At 55.7% G+C, this 14,914-nt stretch overlaps 2 protein-coding genes across 2 annotated transcripts in view; both read left to right on the top strand.

Annotated features, from left to right (window-relative positions):
- Positions 1-1,465: 1,465 nt before the first annotated feature.
- R3HDML (R3H domain containing like) lies at positions 1,466-5,345 on the top strand. The gene is made up of 5 exons (XM_053993391.1): positions 1,466-1,726; positions 2,990-3,108; positions 3,625-3,757; positions 4,828-4,943; positions 5,044-5,345. Exons 1-5 carry the CDS (start codon positions 1,466-1,468, stop codon positions 5,174-5,176), a joined length of 762 nt encoding a protein of 253 aa, XP_053849366.1. The 3' UTR covers positions 5,177-5,345.
- A 1,851-nt stretch (positions 5,346-7,196) lies between these two features.
- Positions 7,197-14,914, top strand: part of HNF4A (hepatocyte nuclear factor 4 alpha) — a 35,301-nt gene continuing 27,583 nt past the window's right edge. Inside the window, exon 1 of the mRNA XM_053993384.1 lies at positions 7,197-7,313. Within this exon, the coding sequence (XP_053849359.1) occupies positions 7,265-7,313 (49 nt within the window). The 5' untranslated portion in view covers positions 7,197-7,264. The remainder of the gene's footprint in view (positions 7,314-14,914) is intronic.

The raw sequence follows: 14,914 nt of genomic DNA, 5'->3' as shown, positions 1-14,914 counted from the left end.
TGGGCACTGCCAGCTCAGGTCAGCGGTGGGGCCATGGGCAGAGTCCCTGTGGGCTGTGACAAGCCCGTCCTTGGGTTACACACAGGCGGCAACGCCCAGCCCAGCAAGTGGCTCCATCTATAACGGGGAGAGCTGCTGACCCAGGGTCGTGTGTGGCCACCAGGTCCCCTCCCAGCCACCCCCATAAGGGACATCTCTGCCATCTGCTAAGCTTGCACCAAAGCGGGGTGACCCTGGGGCTCCTGGCGAGTCCCAGCCCTGCTGCTCCTTTTCCGGGGCAAACCCCCCTCTGCATCCCTCACCACCTGGATCCGCTTCTCTGCCCACTGCTTCCAGCAAGATCCCAGCTAGGGAATGAACAGGAAAGAGATGACTTCGGGAATCTCTCCCTGTGGGTAGCCTGAACAAATCCCCAGCCAGCAGCGAGGATCAGCCCCTCCGCCCGCCGAGGCACCGAGCCGTGCTCTGCTCGCTCCCCCCGGCCCCGTGCGGGGCTCCGTGTGCCTGCGTGAGCCTGTGTGCGCGGAGGCATTCACCAGCCTATAAATCTCCTGGCAGGGCTCTTTCCAAACTTCAGGACGTTCCCCGGGGGAAGAGTTAAGATGCAGCTTGTGCGTCAGCGGCCGCAGCGGGCTGCCCGCCGGGGCTAAGCCGAGCCTCCCGCATCTGCCCCAGCAGGTTGTTCCCGCAGGTCAATCCTGCCGCCGCCGGGCTCCGCCGCTCCCAGCTCAGCGCTCACGGTACGTGGTCGCGGGGACATCCTCCCGCTGCTCCGGGAAGGGCTGGCAGGGATGCTAGGAGGTGCATCGGCTGACGGATGAGGGGATATTCCAGCGTTTTCCCTTTTTTTTTTTTTTTTAATAAAATACTCGGCTTTTGCAGTGGCAATTTTTCTTTTCCACCTAAATCCTAAAGAGTCGTTAGGATTTCTCGACAATGCTTTTAAGTCTTGAGTTTCTTTATCTGTGTGAGGTTTCTGTTTGTGCTGGGGATTTATTCAATAAACCAAACTCCTAAGAAGTCACAGGGCAAGCGGCTGCAGTGACTCTCAGCATTCTCCTAACTATCCCCTGTGCCACAGGTATGTGCCATAAATGAAAAAATGGGGGAGACTTTCTATTGATTTTATCTTTTTTTAAAACAAACAAGAAAATCAATTCCCCAGGCATATCCCTGACAGTACTGGGGAATTTGTTCTGATAAATAAAGTTATTAAAGAGATTAATTTTAAATATTACTATTTTTAATAGGGGAAAACTACTATAATTAATAAGGAATAAAAAAAGAAAATTTGTTTCCACCTTGTTTTGGGAAATGGTACTTGCATGGTGTTTGCAGTCCTGAGTGGTGCCTGTGTTGTTTTCTCTCCTAGATCTGCACACCAGCAGCAGGGTCCAGCAATCCCCCTTGCTTGACTCCGTGCAGGAGCAGAAATCTGCCAGCTGATCCCACCGGGCGGGCTGGCATGGCTGTGCTCCGCTTGCACCTGTACCTCACAGCCTTGGGCTGCTGGGTGACACAGCTGTCCAGCTCCTTCCTGCTGCCCAACGCCACCGAGCTGCTGTCCCCGCCCGAGGGCACGGCCGCGGGGCTGCTGTGGGGCGAGGGGCTCCCGCGGGGCCGGCGGAAGCGCTACCTCTCCCCCCATGACATGAGTGTGATTCTGGACTATCACAACCAAGTGCGGGCACAGGTGTCCCCTCCTGCTGCCAATATGGAATACATGGTGAGTTGGGCTGTGGCAGGGGAGTTTTGGGTCCACAGCTCTGGTGGGCTCAAGGGGCTCACTTCTGATGTGGGAGCCCCAGCCGAGGAGGGATGTCAGGGTGCTGGCCAGATTCCTGGCTGAACACTGGGGGATTTTTTCTGTCCCAGGGGTTAGGCAGACCCATGCAGCCTCTGTGCAGGAGGGATGGAGTCCCAGCACAGAGACAGTTCCCCATGAGGGCAGATTTAGGATCTGTGGGCCTGTGTCTGGGACATCTGGGAGGTGGCTACAAGCATGAAAAGCTCAGGTCCCAAACCAAAGCCCAGGTAGGAGCCTCTCCCCTGATTGCATCTGTAAGGGATGATCCCATCACAATCTCCAGGGTCCCTTTCGAGTGTTCCAAGTGGCACCAGCTCCCAGAAGAAGAAACCCACAGTTGTGAGTCAAGGAGGGGATGCGCAGTCTTGACAGGCTGGGCAACTCCAGATGAGGGTTACCCTGGGCAGAGCTGTCCCCAGGTTCTGTCCACCGTGCTTGGAGCTCCTAACCCAGCCCTAAAGGTCCCCCAAGAGGAGCTATTTCCAGCCCACACAGGGCAGGACCCTCAGGGCAGGAGGTGCCACATGCTGCTCTGCTCCCAGGAAAGGGACCAGCTCTGAGGGAGCAGCTGGGTGGTCCCTGGATGTGGTTTGGAGAAGAACAGAGCAGCCCAGCTTGCTGGGGACCAGAGCAGGTCAGACATGCCCGGGAGCATCCTGCACTGCTTCTTGCTTGGCCTAAATTCCTGCCTTCCAAAGTAACTCACACAGGCATCTCCCCAGAGGCGTTCAGGATGGGTGAGGAAGCTTTAAATAATGCATGAAGGAACCAGCTGTGCTCAGCGGTCAGGCTGTGGCCAGGGCTGCACTGAGGGCTGGGACAGCTGTGAGCTGCAGCAGCAGCACAGGGCTGCAGGGTTTCACCCCTGTGCTCAGCTCCGCCTTGTGCAGGAGCTCATTCCTGGAGGGAATCACACACACAGGGCTTGCAGCGCTGCAGGGCATCCCTGCTCTGCTACACTGTGTGTCCAGAGCTGTGGCAGCAGCTGGGGAAGTCCATTCCTGCTGGACGTGCTGCCGTGTTTCCTTCCCCTGGGCATTTTCTAGCCTGATGCATGAGTCAGTAGTTTTTTGACACTCAGGGGTGCTCAGAAAGCCACATAGCACAAGGGAGCAGGTTTCTCCTCTTCCCTCCTCTGGGAAACCAAAACTCCTGCCTGCCCTTTTCCTCTCCCGTGGCCAGGTGTGGGATGAGCGGCTGGCCAGGGCAGCGGAGGCGTGGGCTGCGCGCTGCCTGTGGGAGCACGGCCCCCCCGAGCTGATGAAGTATGTGGGACAGAACCTCTCCATCCAATCGGGCAGGTGAGTGCCCTGCAGGCACCTGGGAAACCCCCACACCCCACAGTGCTGCAGGAGGAGCAGCAGCAGCCCCTCAGCCAAGGAGCAGAGGGGCCCTGAGCTGGCATTGCATGGGAGTGAGCTAGAGCTGAGAGGCACGTCAAGGACCCCAGGGTGGAGGAGGAGGGCCCAGCTCTTGCAGATGGGTAAATACAGGAAAGCAGAGGTGCCTGCTGCTCATTTGGGAAATTTGCCATTATTCCCCTCTCTGCCAGGCACCTGGATCAGGGGGATATGGGTCCTGGATCTCCTCCACGTGGCTGAGTGCTCATGTGTCTCCGGTCTTCTGGCCTCGAGCACAAGTGGGCTTGGCACAAGGATGTCCTTACCCCCTTTTTCCCAGGAATGCTTGTTCCCAATGGGCCCTGGCTCCAAACCATTTCTCTCCTCCACCTCCTCAGTGTGGAGCTTTCCTTTCCTTTCTTTCACCCATGACCTCTGATGTGGAGGAGATCCACCTTACCTGTAGCACCGTTGCAGGTACCGCTCTGTCATGGACATGGTGAAATCCTGGCACCAGGAGAAGCAGCACTACTCCTTCCCCCACCCCCGCGAGTGCAACCCCCGCTGCCCCTCCAAATGCAGCGGCTCTGTCTGCAGCCACTACACGCAGGTGAGAGCTGCAGCCCCCCGGGATCCAGATGCAAAGGGGGGGGCTTTGTGCAGCTCACAGCTCTTCTCCCAGCAGCAGCTGGGATCCAGGGTCAAACCCTGGCAGCTGCCAGCTTCAGGCAGCGGTCCTGGCAGCTGGCAGTGTGACTGCTGGACGGATGCCAGCAATGCCCTCCCACCCTGGGCTTTTCCAGCATTTGGGCTGTTGCAGGGAGGTCCCAGGGGTTCACAACCCACTGGAGGAGCAGCTGGGACCTTCTGGCTAGTTAACAAGGAGTTTTCCATTTTTAAAAAGCTTTTTTCCCCTCCTTTGGCCTTTCTCTCCTCACTGCACCTCTGAAAACTTAAAGGTGGTGAAGAGAAAAAAAAAAGCTTTGTACTTTTGCCAAGCATGAATCCTCTTCTCTGTGATGGAACAGCTTCATAGCACCCAGCTGTTTCTGGCTCCCTGGGAATGCAGCCCCTTCATCCCCTGGCACATCCCCATACAGCCTGGCCAGCACAAGGTGGAAAACTCTGTTTCTTTGCCTAGCAGCAGAGCTGTGCCAACCCCCAATTACCTCTTCTTCATGGCTCCAACCTTTACCTTAGCATCTGCATCCCCATGTGGCTCATCCATGATGATACTCAGGGATGCTCTGGGTTGCAAAAGGGCAAAATACACTTTTTATGGAAGAGATTTAACCTGGAGAGGCTTTAGGAGGAGCTTTTGTTTTTGCTCGACCTCCCTGTGTGCAGGGTAAGCTGCTGGCCATGATTCAGTGTGAGGTTTAGGAGCTAATTTGGGTAAATTGGAGCAGTGACCCAGACTCTGCTGCTTACGGATGTGAGCTTGGCAAGGCAATCCTGTGCAGGGCAGTGCAGGTTGCAGGTAGGAGAGGGAGAGCAAAAAGTCACCCTCTGGTAAGAAAGCACTGCCTGTGATGGGACAGCATCCAGCCGAAGAGATTGGGGCAGCTGGGATGAAATTCCCTGGGGGGACAGAGCCCTGTACTGGCATCCTGGGGCTATCAGCTGTGGGATGTCTGGGTGGATGCACAACAACAGTGTCTGTTCTCTGTCCTGGCACAGATGGTGTGGGCAACCTCGAGCCGCCTGGGCTGTGCCCTGGGCAGCTGTGCCAACGTGCGGGTGTGGGGCAGCACGTGGCGTCACGCCATCCTCCTCGTCTGCAACTACGCCATCAAGTAAGTGACTGGGGGAGAGCCCCCGTGCCATCCTCCCTCCCCACAGCAGTGTCACAGTGGGCTGATGATGCTCAGAGGTGACGCCCTCCTCTCTTTTTAGGGGCAACTGGCTGGGAGAAGCGCCCTACAAGGTGGGGCGGCCGTGCTCAGCCTGCCCCCCCGCCTACGGCGGGGGCTGCTCCAACAACATGTGCTTCAGCGGAGTCAAATCCAACCAAGTCAGCTGGTTCTAGGGCTGCAGCCCCAGGAGGAGCCCTGGGAATGGAGATGGGGTGAACAAGAATTATTTATAACACTGACCCCCTGGCAGCCTGGCTGTCCAACCTGCTTCATCCTAATGCCACGTAGGAAAATGCTTTTCTAACACACGTCTCCAGCAGTGTTGTCTGGCTGCTTCCCACTTTGGGGGAACTACGGACAGTTCAGGTCCCTATTTTCTGAAATGGGGATGGTTTAGGGATGCAAGGAAGGAATGGGGTTGGCTAGCATGGTCGCTGCTCTGCAGATTTGGGGGGCTTTCCCCATTTTCCCCCCTGGTGCTAAGGCAGAGGCTGGTGTAAGTGAATACCAAGATGTTCCCCTCGTGGTGAGCAGCCGGATAAGTGGGGAGCCCCGAGCATGCTCTTGCTTCACAGCAGCCCCTCTGACTGTGGGGCCCCCAGCTCTTGAGCCCCCCAATAAAGCAGCCTGGAGACCCCTATGTTTGTGTTGGTTCTCCCTCACTCGCAGCCTGAAGCCTCGGGGTAACACCGAGCCAGTGTCTTTGCGCTGGTTTTGGGTGTAAGCAGCAGAGTGGGGGCAGAAGCCCTCAGTGGGGCCACGGGCTACGGGCACAGGAGATGCCTGGGTGCTTTGCTCCATCGTGTGGGAGAAGCCAGCACTGCTGGGACACGGGGTGATGATGACGCTGAAGGACCACAAACTCACTGTCCTGCCCATGCTGTCCCACACCATCCCACTACTCTACCTCGCCCCGAGTGCCACGGAGCACCTCATTATCCACATGCCCTCTCTTTCTAAAACCTCTCAAGCACTCAGCAAACTCAGGGATTCCTGAATTACAAGTCCTTGGATTTGAGCATCCAGCTGTGGATTCCTGTGCTGCAGCCCTCTGCATCCAGCAGCACTGCATACTCCCTTGGAATGTGCTTTTCCATTCCAGAGGAGCAGATATCCTTAATTTGGCCCCCTCAGGGCTGCAGGGTTTCAATAGCTGAGGTGTTGGGAGGATCCTGAGACTGGCAAGGACCCCTCTGTGCCTCCTCCAGCCTGGCCTCTTCCTGAGATGTACAGGAGATACAGAAGGCTCTGTGCTGATGGATAATCATTTTTTCAGCTTCAGCTCTGGATTCCCCATGTACTTGGTGTCCTCTCTCTAACACTTCTTGCACACGGCCCTGCTGGCCTCAGCACAGCCCCTGGCAGCCCAGACTGCTCCTGTCACGGAGCCCCCAGCGGCACAGGGGCTGCCACAGCCTCACGGGGAGCCCACCTGCACATCTGCTACCACGAGGTCCTGGATGCAGCAGTCCCAGAGGGAGCACAGATGACCATAAGTGGCTGTGGAACCTCATGAGTACCCCCGATTTGGGGAACAGAGAGAGACAAGGAGGAGCTGCAAGCCCCCTGTGCCCAGTCCTGTGCTCAGAGTATCACCCTGCATCCACCACAGCATCCCCAAGCAACCTCTCTGGTTTGGCACCAGGTGGACAAGCCCCGACTCGTGGCCTGGGCATTTTGCCTCCTGTGCCTCAGTCAGGCTCTGCTCTGCCCTTGCCAGTCCCTACATTATCCCACCGCCCCTGGCCCCCCATGCTGTGTTTGCCCTTCGCAGTTCACAGGCTCAGACCTGGTTTTCCCATCGTGGGTGGGCGATGGCACAAAACCCGGCAGCACCTGGGGCACTGCAGAGCTGGATCCGGCTGCCCCGACTCCCCGTGGCCAGGGGTGAACCCCGGCCCGGCGGCTGCCCCGGCCTTGACACCATCTGGAAGCGGGAGCCCCAAAAGAGTCCAGTAAAAGCCGTGTTTGAGTTTCTAGCTTGGCAGCAGTTACTATAGCTACAGCAACGGCACCTTGCAGATTGGTTTCCATAAGAGCTTGGTTACTATTTAACATCTCCACCCACATTAGCCCTGATTAAGCGAATCAATAAGATAACAGGAGAGGCAGGTTTCCTCGCCCTGCCTCTCCGTGCTCCCTCCTGCCTTCACCTAGTTCCTTAGTGAGAGACATTTTTATTTATTTATTTAGATTTCTTTTTTATTCCTCTACTTCCTCTGGTTTTCGCCCCAAGTCCCCATAGCAGTAGCCGGCGAGACATGGTCAATGTAGGCACCCAGCTAAGCGCTAAGATGGAGGCTCCATATGGTGAGTACAGCGTTCCCACCGCCCGCGCTGCCGGCCTGGCGTCGCTCGCGGGAAGCGGGGCTGGCAGCGGCCAGCAGCCCCCAGCCCCACGGCCCAGCCCCGCCGCGCTCCCCCTGCCTCAGGCATCTGCAAAGGCTGGAGGTGGAGGCAGGAGAAGGGCTCTGGTTGATTTTGATATGATGTAAATCCTATATGTGTGTTTTCTCTCTTTCACTCTGCTTGACCCAAAGAGGAAGGCACGTGCCTGAGGGAGCAGAGCGGCCCCACGTGCTGGCAGAGGGGCTGCTGCTGCTGCCGGGCTCGCAGCAGGAGTGGCAGCAGTTTAGAGGAGGTGAAGCTGCCCTAGGACACACAGCCAGCCCCGATGCACAGGCTGCAGGTGGCCCGTGGCATGCCCGGGCTGTGTGAGTGGGCACAGCGGGCGCCTGCCAGCGCCGCGCTCCTGCCGAGGGCCGGCGTTACGGCTGGGCAGGTTTCCCAGCACAGTGTAGTGCCTCGACAAGCAGCAGCCTCCAGCCTCTGCGGGGCACAGCATCAGGTGGCACAACGCTGCCTGGTCACCTGGCCACAGCGAGATGCCTGCCAGGCCTGTGTCCGTGCTCCCGGCGTGGCACAGTGGGCACCAGCCTGGAGCAGTCCCGTGTTGTGCTCCTTGGCTGTGACAGATGCCAGCTGCCAAGAAATACACGTGGACCCCAGGGGACAGATGCCCTTGCCTGGGCTGACATCAGCCCATGGTTATCCTCAGGATGGGACAACTGTGCCTGTGTTGCAGCATCCCTACACAGCTGGTTGTGTCCCGTGTGTTTTGGGAGCCTTGGTTCCCTGGGCTTGGCCAGGTTGTGGAGTGAGATCCCAGCAGCTGAGGTCTCACAGTTACGAGGTTCTCCATCACATCCTCGTGGCTCTCCAGCACTTCCTTGTGGCTCTCCATCAGATATTCATGGTACTCCATCACTCTCAAGGGCTCTCCATTGCTTCCCCTGGCTTTCCATCACACCCCGTGGGGCTTCCATCATACTACTTTGATTTCCTCACTCTATTTTTCATGTCCTGCTCCTCTTCTCTTTTACAAGCATGCAGCCCCTGCCCAGCCCACTTTCCAGGTACTATGTGTGCAAACCCAGGTCCCAGGAGGGCTTGTGGTACTCCCAGAACACCCTCTTGCACTTTGCTCATGACCTCTCTTTAGATGGTTGCTTCCCTTGATCCAGGCCTGCAGCCTCCCACGGGTGTCACCTCCTGCCCTAACCCACTTCTGTTGTGGCATTCATGCTGCCTTGTGTCTCTTTGCCCCAGCCCCCAGCACTCTAGAACCCTGCAGATCACTTTATTTCAGGTCACATCACCCCACAGTGAGCCATGGCCAGACAAAGGGCATGTCAGCATTTTGGTGGGTCCATGGCCTATGGCAATGGAAACGTGTAGGAATTGTATAGGATCTGCTGTAGTCTCACTGGAGCAGGCAGTTGTGATCAAGCAGTTACAGAATGCTGAGTTTTAGCCTGCTTTTATCAGGTTGTGCATCCCCAGCCCACAGGAGCCAGGTCTCTGGAGGAGCTCTGTTCACTCCTGCCTCTGAGCTGCAGGAGCCAGCAGCAGGAAAATGCCCAGAAAACTGTCCAGGTTTTGGTCTGTTTAGTGCAGGTTGTGTCTTTGTGTCCAGCTGGTGCTGCTTGGACAAAGTGCAAGGAGCCACGTGGTGACGCACACGTGTGAGCTGGTGAAACAAAGGATTGATACCTCTGAGATGTGCAGAGGGTCGGATCCTGGAGCAGGAACTGGCCCAGGAGGAGCCAGTGCTGAGCATCCTCCACGCTGAAGCCCCTGTTGCTGGTGGGAGACGGCTCCTGACCCACCGAGCTCACAGGGACTGACTTGCAGCTCATTTGCAGGAGAAGGGGAGGTACAAGGGATGTTCCCATCAGCCTGGGAGCCCTGGTGGTGCAGGGTGGCAGGTCTGGCTGTCCCCACATCCAGGGTGCTTGCATCCAGCTTTGACCCAGGGTGCAAAGCCAACCTCATTTCTGCAGTGAGCAACCAGCTTTGCCTGACACATGCAGCACGAGGAGCTGACCAAGTCTTTAATCTCTTAGGATAAAGTTATTCTGCCCACTTGCAGCTGGCTCTAATGTGAGCAGCCACTTGCCAGCCCTGGCACATCAGTAACCTTAACACAGGCAGGTAAACATTTCTGACAATAATTTCTCCTGATTTTTTAAAATTATTTTTATTAATTACGATTTTTAAAGCTGTTTTTGTTTTAATTTTTCAGTCTGAGAGTCAGTAACTGAGCCACATGCTGAGCTTGGGCAAGTGCAGGCAGAGCCAGGTGCTGTCGGGTGGATGGGGAGGAATCACTGCCCATCCCACCTGCGGCCGCTCTCCCCATCTGCTCCCGTGGCTGAACAAAAGCAGGCTCTGGCCAGCACCCGCAGCAAGCCTGGGGCCAGGCAAGGGGGAGAGAGAAATAATAAGAATAAAAAAATGAGATGGGCCTCCCAGACTGAAGTGAGAGGAAACTCAGAGTGTTGGCAGAAGGAGGGGAGTCCTCATAAATAAAACGGGTGAAAAAGTTATCCAAATAGAGGTGAGGAAGGCTTGGTGGGATGGGGACTGGCTTCCCCAGCTGCTCTGTAGGGTTAGGTTGGGGCTGGGCAGCAGAGTGGGCACAGCAGCCAGGATGCAGCATCCTGCAGACGGCAAAGTGGTGGCCAGACCCTTCCCAGGGTCACTGGGGAGTTTATTCCCTTGCAAAGCAGTGGGGGAGCTCACACAGCAGTGGTGGTGCTGAGCCCCAGCCCTGCCCATAGTGATGCCCTTGCAGCCAGCAGCTGCCAGCCCTCAGCAGGACAGGCCACGGAGCTGGCATGCCTGATGGAGGCACACCTGGGTCCTCCAGAGGAGCCTTCAGCCTTGGAGTGGGTCACAGAGTTATTTTCAGTTTCTTTTCATAGATGGAAGGATTTTTCTGATTTTCCCTTCTCCCCATTCCTCTTAGGAGCTTCAGGATTTCAGCATCCATCTGAAGCCAGGGATACATTCTAATGGGGAAGCTTGGCACTGGCATTCAGCCTTGGGACAGCCAGCAGGTGTGGCCCTCTCTTGGCAGTGGTGGCATCAGTAAGACCATCCCCCACTGCAGTTACTGCAACCCTCCCCAGCCATCCCTGCCCCAGACTGTCACCAGCATTTTCCCTAAACAACACCTTGGGGGCACTTCTTTCCCTCCCATCAGACCTGTGCCTTGTGTAAAGGACTTGGAGGATGCCCTGCCAGGCAGTGATAAATCCGGCCTGTCCCCAGCACCCTGGGTGGGTCCCTGGGGAGAAGGGAGTGATGCTGCAGCTCTGGAGAGACGTGGAGGCACATTTGAAATCCTCACCAGCACCTGCTGAAGACAGGCTGTGAGCTGGAAAGGGCTCCACTGGTGTTAAATCCCTACAGGAAGTTGCAAATAGGTGTGTGAGAAGGTGGAGGATGGAGAAGGGACAAGGGGAACATCTCCTCCTGGGCAGCGAGGAAGGGATGAGCCCCTTGATCCACCTTTATCCTCCCACTGAGACTTGGGCAGAATCTGGGCAATTGGTCTCAATCCCAGTGCAGGCAGCACCACCCCTTCATATTTTGGATCTTCTCAGAGCCGGGGATCCCCAGGGCTGGTGGTTACAGCAGGGACCAGTGCTTGATCAGGGCTGGCCCTGATCAGTAAAGCAGCTTTGGAAAACAGCTGAAAAATGCCAGACGTCATTGCTGCTCAGGAGCTCTGGTCAGATGTGGGGAATAGTTTCAACTGAGAAACATAAGAGGGCGGCAATTTTCGGAGTATTTTTAATTTTCACTGCCAAATGCATTGAATTTTTTACAGGTTTCCTCTAGATATGACCTGAACTGAGCTTTTCCTCCTCAACTGCTCCTGTCAGCTGCTCTTTAATTCCTGTATTTACTCCTTGGCTCTGTGTCCAAGGCCTGGCAGCCATCAGGGACCGATGGTTCTTAGGACACTTGGCACAGCCCCCTCCCTTGTCCCCACTCTGGCCATCCCTGCTGGGTGTTGGGGTGGCTGTAACACTGGTGCTGGCAAGGGCAGCACTTTCCAGTGCCTGAGCAGGGTATTGGTGCAGCCAGGAATAAGCACAGGTATTTGCTGGGATGCAAAAGGGACAATCACTGTGTTAGCACCTTGGCCTGCTCCCAAGAGCTGTTTGCTGGTGATTGGTGAAGGTTTCCTTGGGGAAGAGCTGGGGATGCTGCTCAGTGTCACAGGGTGTCTGCACTTACCCACAGGGCTGTGACTTCTCCCACCTCATTTCAGCCATTTATGGGGCCAGCAGCACACCCTCAACTTCGGCTTTGCTTGAAACACAGCGGTATTTTTATAGGGGGAGTGAGCCCAGAGGGCTGCTGTCAGCAGGAAATGAGCTCCAGCTCTGGGAGGTGAGCAGCAAGAGACTCAGGAAGTGCCTGAGAAGTGCCTGAGAAATGTTCTGAGCTCAGTAGGGCCAGTGTAGGTCTGCCAGTCATACTCTGTTAGTCATCTGCTGACATTTATTAAATGGCATTAAAAATGTTTACTTAGCATGAGTGCAAATGGGTGGTGAGTGATGGTGGTCCCACAGACAGCAAGGGCTGGGTGAGTTTCTTTTACATACAGCACTATTTGCAGCAGGACCAGGGCCAGCACTGGGGGACAGCACACAGGGCAGAGCCAAGGGGAACATCAGGGGATGCCTGCAAGTATCTCTGCTGGCAGGCTTGGGGTTAGAACAGGGCAAAGACTGCAAAAAAACATCCGTGACTGTTTGTGTTCAGGCTCCTTCTTTGTTTGCTTTCCTCAAATATTCAAGCAAACAAGGTTCCTGGCAGAAATGTATGTGGAAATGGCAAATGTTGCAGAATTTTCACAGAAGGCGAATTTCAAGGTAGCGGTTGTACGGTGAACCCGGGGCTCAGGGCTCTGCTCTCCTGTCCTGGGCAGAGGCACTGGGGCTGCTGAGCAAAGCTGGGTCCCAGAAGCAATTACTCCCAGAAACAGCCCCTGTCCAAGCTTCAGCCTGAGCATCAACAGAGATTACTCAGCAAATCCCTTCAGGAAATACATGTCTCAAAAAATAAAGGCAGGCTCAGGATGCTGCACCAAAGCAATGGGAGGAGCAGCTCAGGCAGAGCAAGTGGCTGTGAAAATCCACCAGCAGTCAAGGAGCAGATTCTGGCTCTGCAAGGCTGGACCAGACTTTCTATCCCAAAATCCTGCAGTCACCAGAGGGATTCCAGCTGCATCCCCATGGTAATGGAGCTCTGGTGCTGAGATGGGGACCAGGACCATCACTGTGAGCTCAAGCCTTCTAAGCCTCCAACACCAAGGTGTCCCTGAGGGATAACTACTGCTGGCAGCTCCTGCTGGGAAGGGGATTGGAGGTAGGGAATGGGTGATAGTGTGTGTCTCCATTGTAGGTGAGCAGGCATAGCCCATATCCTCTGTGATGGTGCTCTGGGAGCATCTTCTCCTTCTCTGCACATCCAAGTTGGTTTGACAGTCTGATTTTCATCACAGCCCTACAGACCTCAGACCTTGCTCACTCCACTCCAGAATTCCCAGGGCAGCACCTTCCCTGCAGCTTTGCTCATCTATCTGTCAGGGTGGGTGGCTCATCTCCTGTCACTGAGCACAGGGAATCCAAACCCACCAACCAGTGGTGGGGACCAGCAGACACCTTTCACCTGCCTCTGCACCAGAAACCTATCCCAGCCATGGGTGTGTGTGAGATTTTATAGGTGATAACTCCTGGGAAAGTGGGAAATACAAGGAGAGACGCACACTCAGCTTCCTGGCATGGCCCAACGCTCTGCTTAGGAGAGCCAATGTCAACAGATAGACCTGAAGGAAGGAGCAAAACCAAATACATGGGCACTTCTCAGAACAAGAGCTGTAAAACCTGCACAAACCTGAACAAGTGCCACAACACTGGTTTATACGGTCAGAATCAACAGTCGAGCTCACTCAACATGTTTGCCAACACACAAACCTCAGCCACCGGGCCGGGTTTATGGCCCAGTGCCCTTCATGGAGGCAGAGCCCAGCTCCTCCTGCCCCACTCAGCCACTTCTCTCCCCCTCTGTTCATGAGGGATGCTGATCATTTTGCCACACAGTCCCCAAGACCTTCATACCCCATGGTAAGAGGCTGCTGCTTGAGCAGGTCCTGTGCCAGGGACAGGCATGCTGAGGTGGAGGTGGCCCAGCAGGGAAGAAAGGACAAAGCACTGATGGATGCCTGAGGGAACCAGCTCATGCAGAGTTTCGTTGTTGGCAGGCCAAAGGCAGCAAAAGGAAATGAAGAGTGGAATAAGAAGGCAGGAGGGACAAGGGGACAAACAGCCAGGCTACAGATCCACAGCCCTGCTACCACCCCTGCCTAGAGTCTGCTGCCACCAAGGTGGTGGGACCGAGGTGGTGGAAGCAGAGCCGAATGTTGCCTGTGGCTCATCCATGGGTGTGTGCCTGGAGGCTGCCATTGTCTGGGAGGAATGTCTGTTGACTTGGGTGTGTTTCCCTGTTACAGCCACTAAAACCTGTGTGGCAACACAGGGGTGCAGGGAGGTGTCACGGGGTTACACACAGTTCAGTCCCAGCCCTGCCCTTGATGCTGCTCCCTGCTCCACATGGGAATGTTGGGCCCCTGTTGCCAGCATACCCCTCCCTGGGCACAGAGCTGAGGGACAGAGCTGCTGCTCACTCCCCATTCCTGACCCACCAGGAGCATTCTGGAAGCTGCTGACTGTGGGCACTCCAAATTAACTCAAATATACCTCAGGCAGGCCTGAGTGGAAGCAGAAGCTTGTGGAGATAGGACAGGAATGGTTTAGGAATGCTTTTGCTCCATTAGACTAGTGCCTTCGAGGTGCTGCTTGGGGCCTGATGTTTAGAGGGCAGGAATGAGCTCTCTTCTCCTTGGCACAGCAAAAGTAGAGGTGGGCTTGGCAGGAAGAGTCATCCGAGGAGGAAGGAAAATGCGGGAAAATGGGTATTTCAGATGGGTTTGTCCCTGAGTTGGTTCTTCTGGACACAGAGGCTGATGAGACCTGGCCCTAGCTGGGTCACAGCTATGCAGCCCAAGGCTGAATTCAGAGGTGCCCCGGTCTCCCTTTCAGCAATCCAGTCACTCAGTGCCTGTGAAACCCTAGTGAAGTGCCACTCTATTCCCTCACACGATTTTCCTCCTCCATTATAAACACATATATCTTCTCCTGCAGAGAAGAAAACTCTGGGTGCTCAGCAGCCTCCCTGCTCCCCTCTGGACTGAGTCATCCTGCGCTGTGATGTTAGCTGGGAAGGGAGACCAAGGTTGTTGCTCAAGGATGTGGTGTTCTGGTTATTTATATAGAAACACTTTAAAGCAAAAGCAGTCAGCTTCTCCCTGAGGAGCCAGACCCACTCCTGCTGTTAGACACACCCAGGCACATTTTCTGGATCAGCCTCCAGGGCTGCACATATTGTCAGGTACCCCTGCCCTAAAGAAACCCAGTGGCAGGCCAGAGGGCAGGCTGAGGGACCTCAGAAAGGTGGCCCAGAAAGCAGCAGGCATTGCTGCGGGCACTGCA

The sequence above is a fragment of the Vidua macroura genome, chromosome 17, assembly GCF_024509145.1.
Source record: "Vidua macroura isolate BioBank_ID:100142 chromosome 17, ASM2450914v1, whole genome shotgun sequence".
In the NCBI taxonomy this organism is placed as follows: Eukaryota; Metazoa; Chordata; class Aves; order Passeriformes; family Viduidae; genus Vidua; species Vidua macroura.
This window is presented reverse-complemented; position numbering and strand designations above follow the sequence as displayed.

Coding starts and splice junctions, on each gene's coding strand:
- R3HDML (XM_053993391.1), top strand. CDS start 1,466: ATGGCTGTGCTCCGCTTGCACCTGTACCTCACAGCCTTGGGCTGCTGG. Junction 3,109..3,624: donor CTCTCCATCCAATCGGGCAG/GTGAGTGCCCTG, acceptor GCACCGTTGCAG/GTACCGCTCTGTCATGGACA. Junction 3,758..4,827: donor TCTGCAGCCACTACACGCAG/GTGAGAGCTGCA, acceptor GTCCTGGCACAG/ATGGTGTGGGCAACCTCGAG.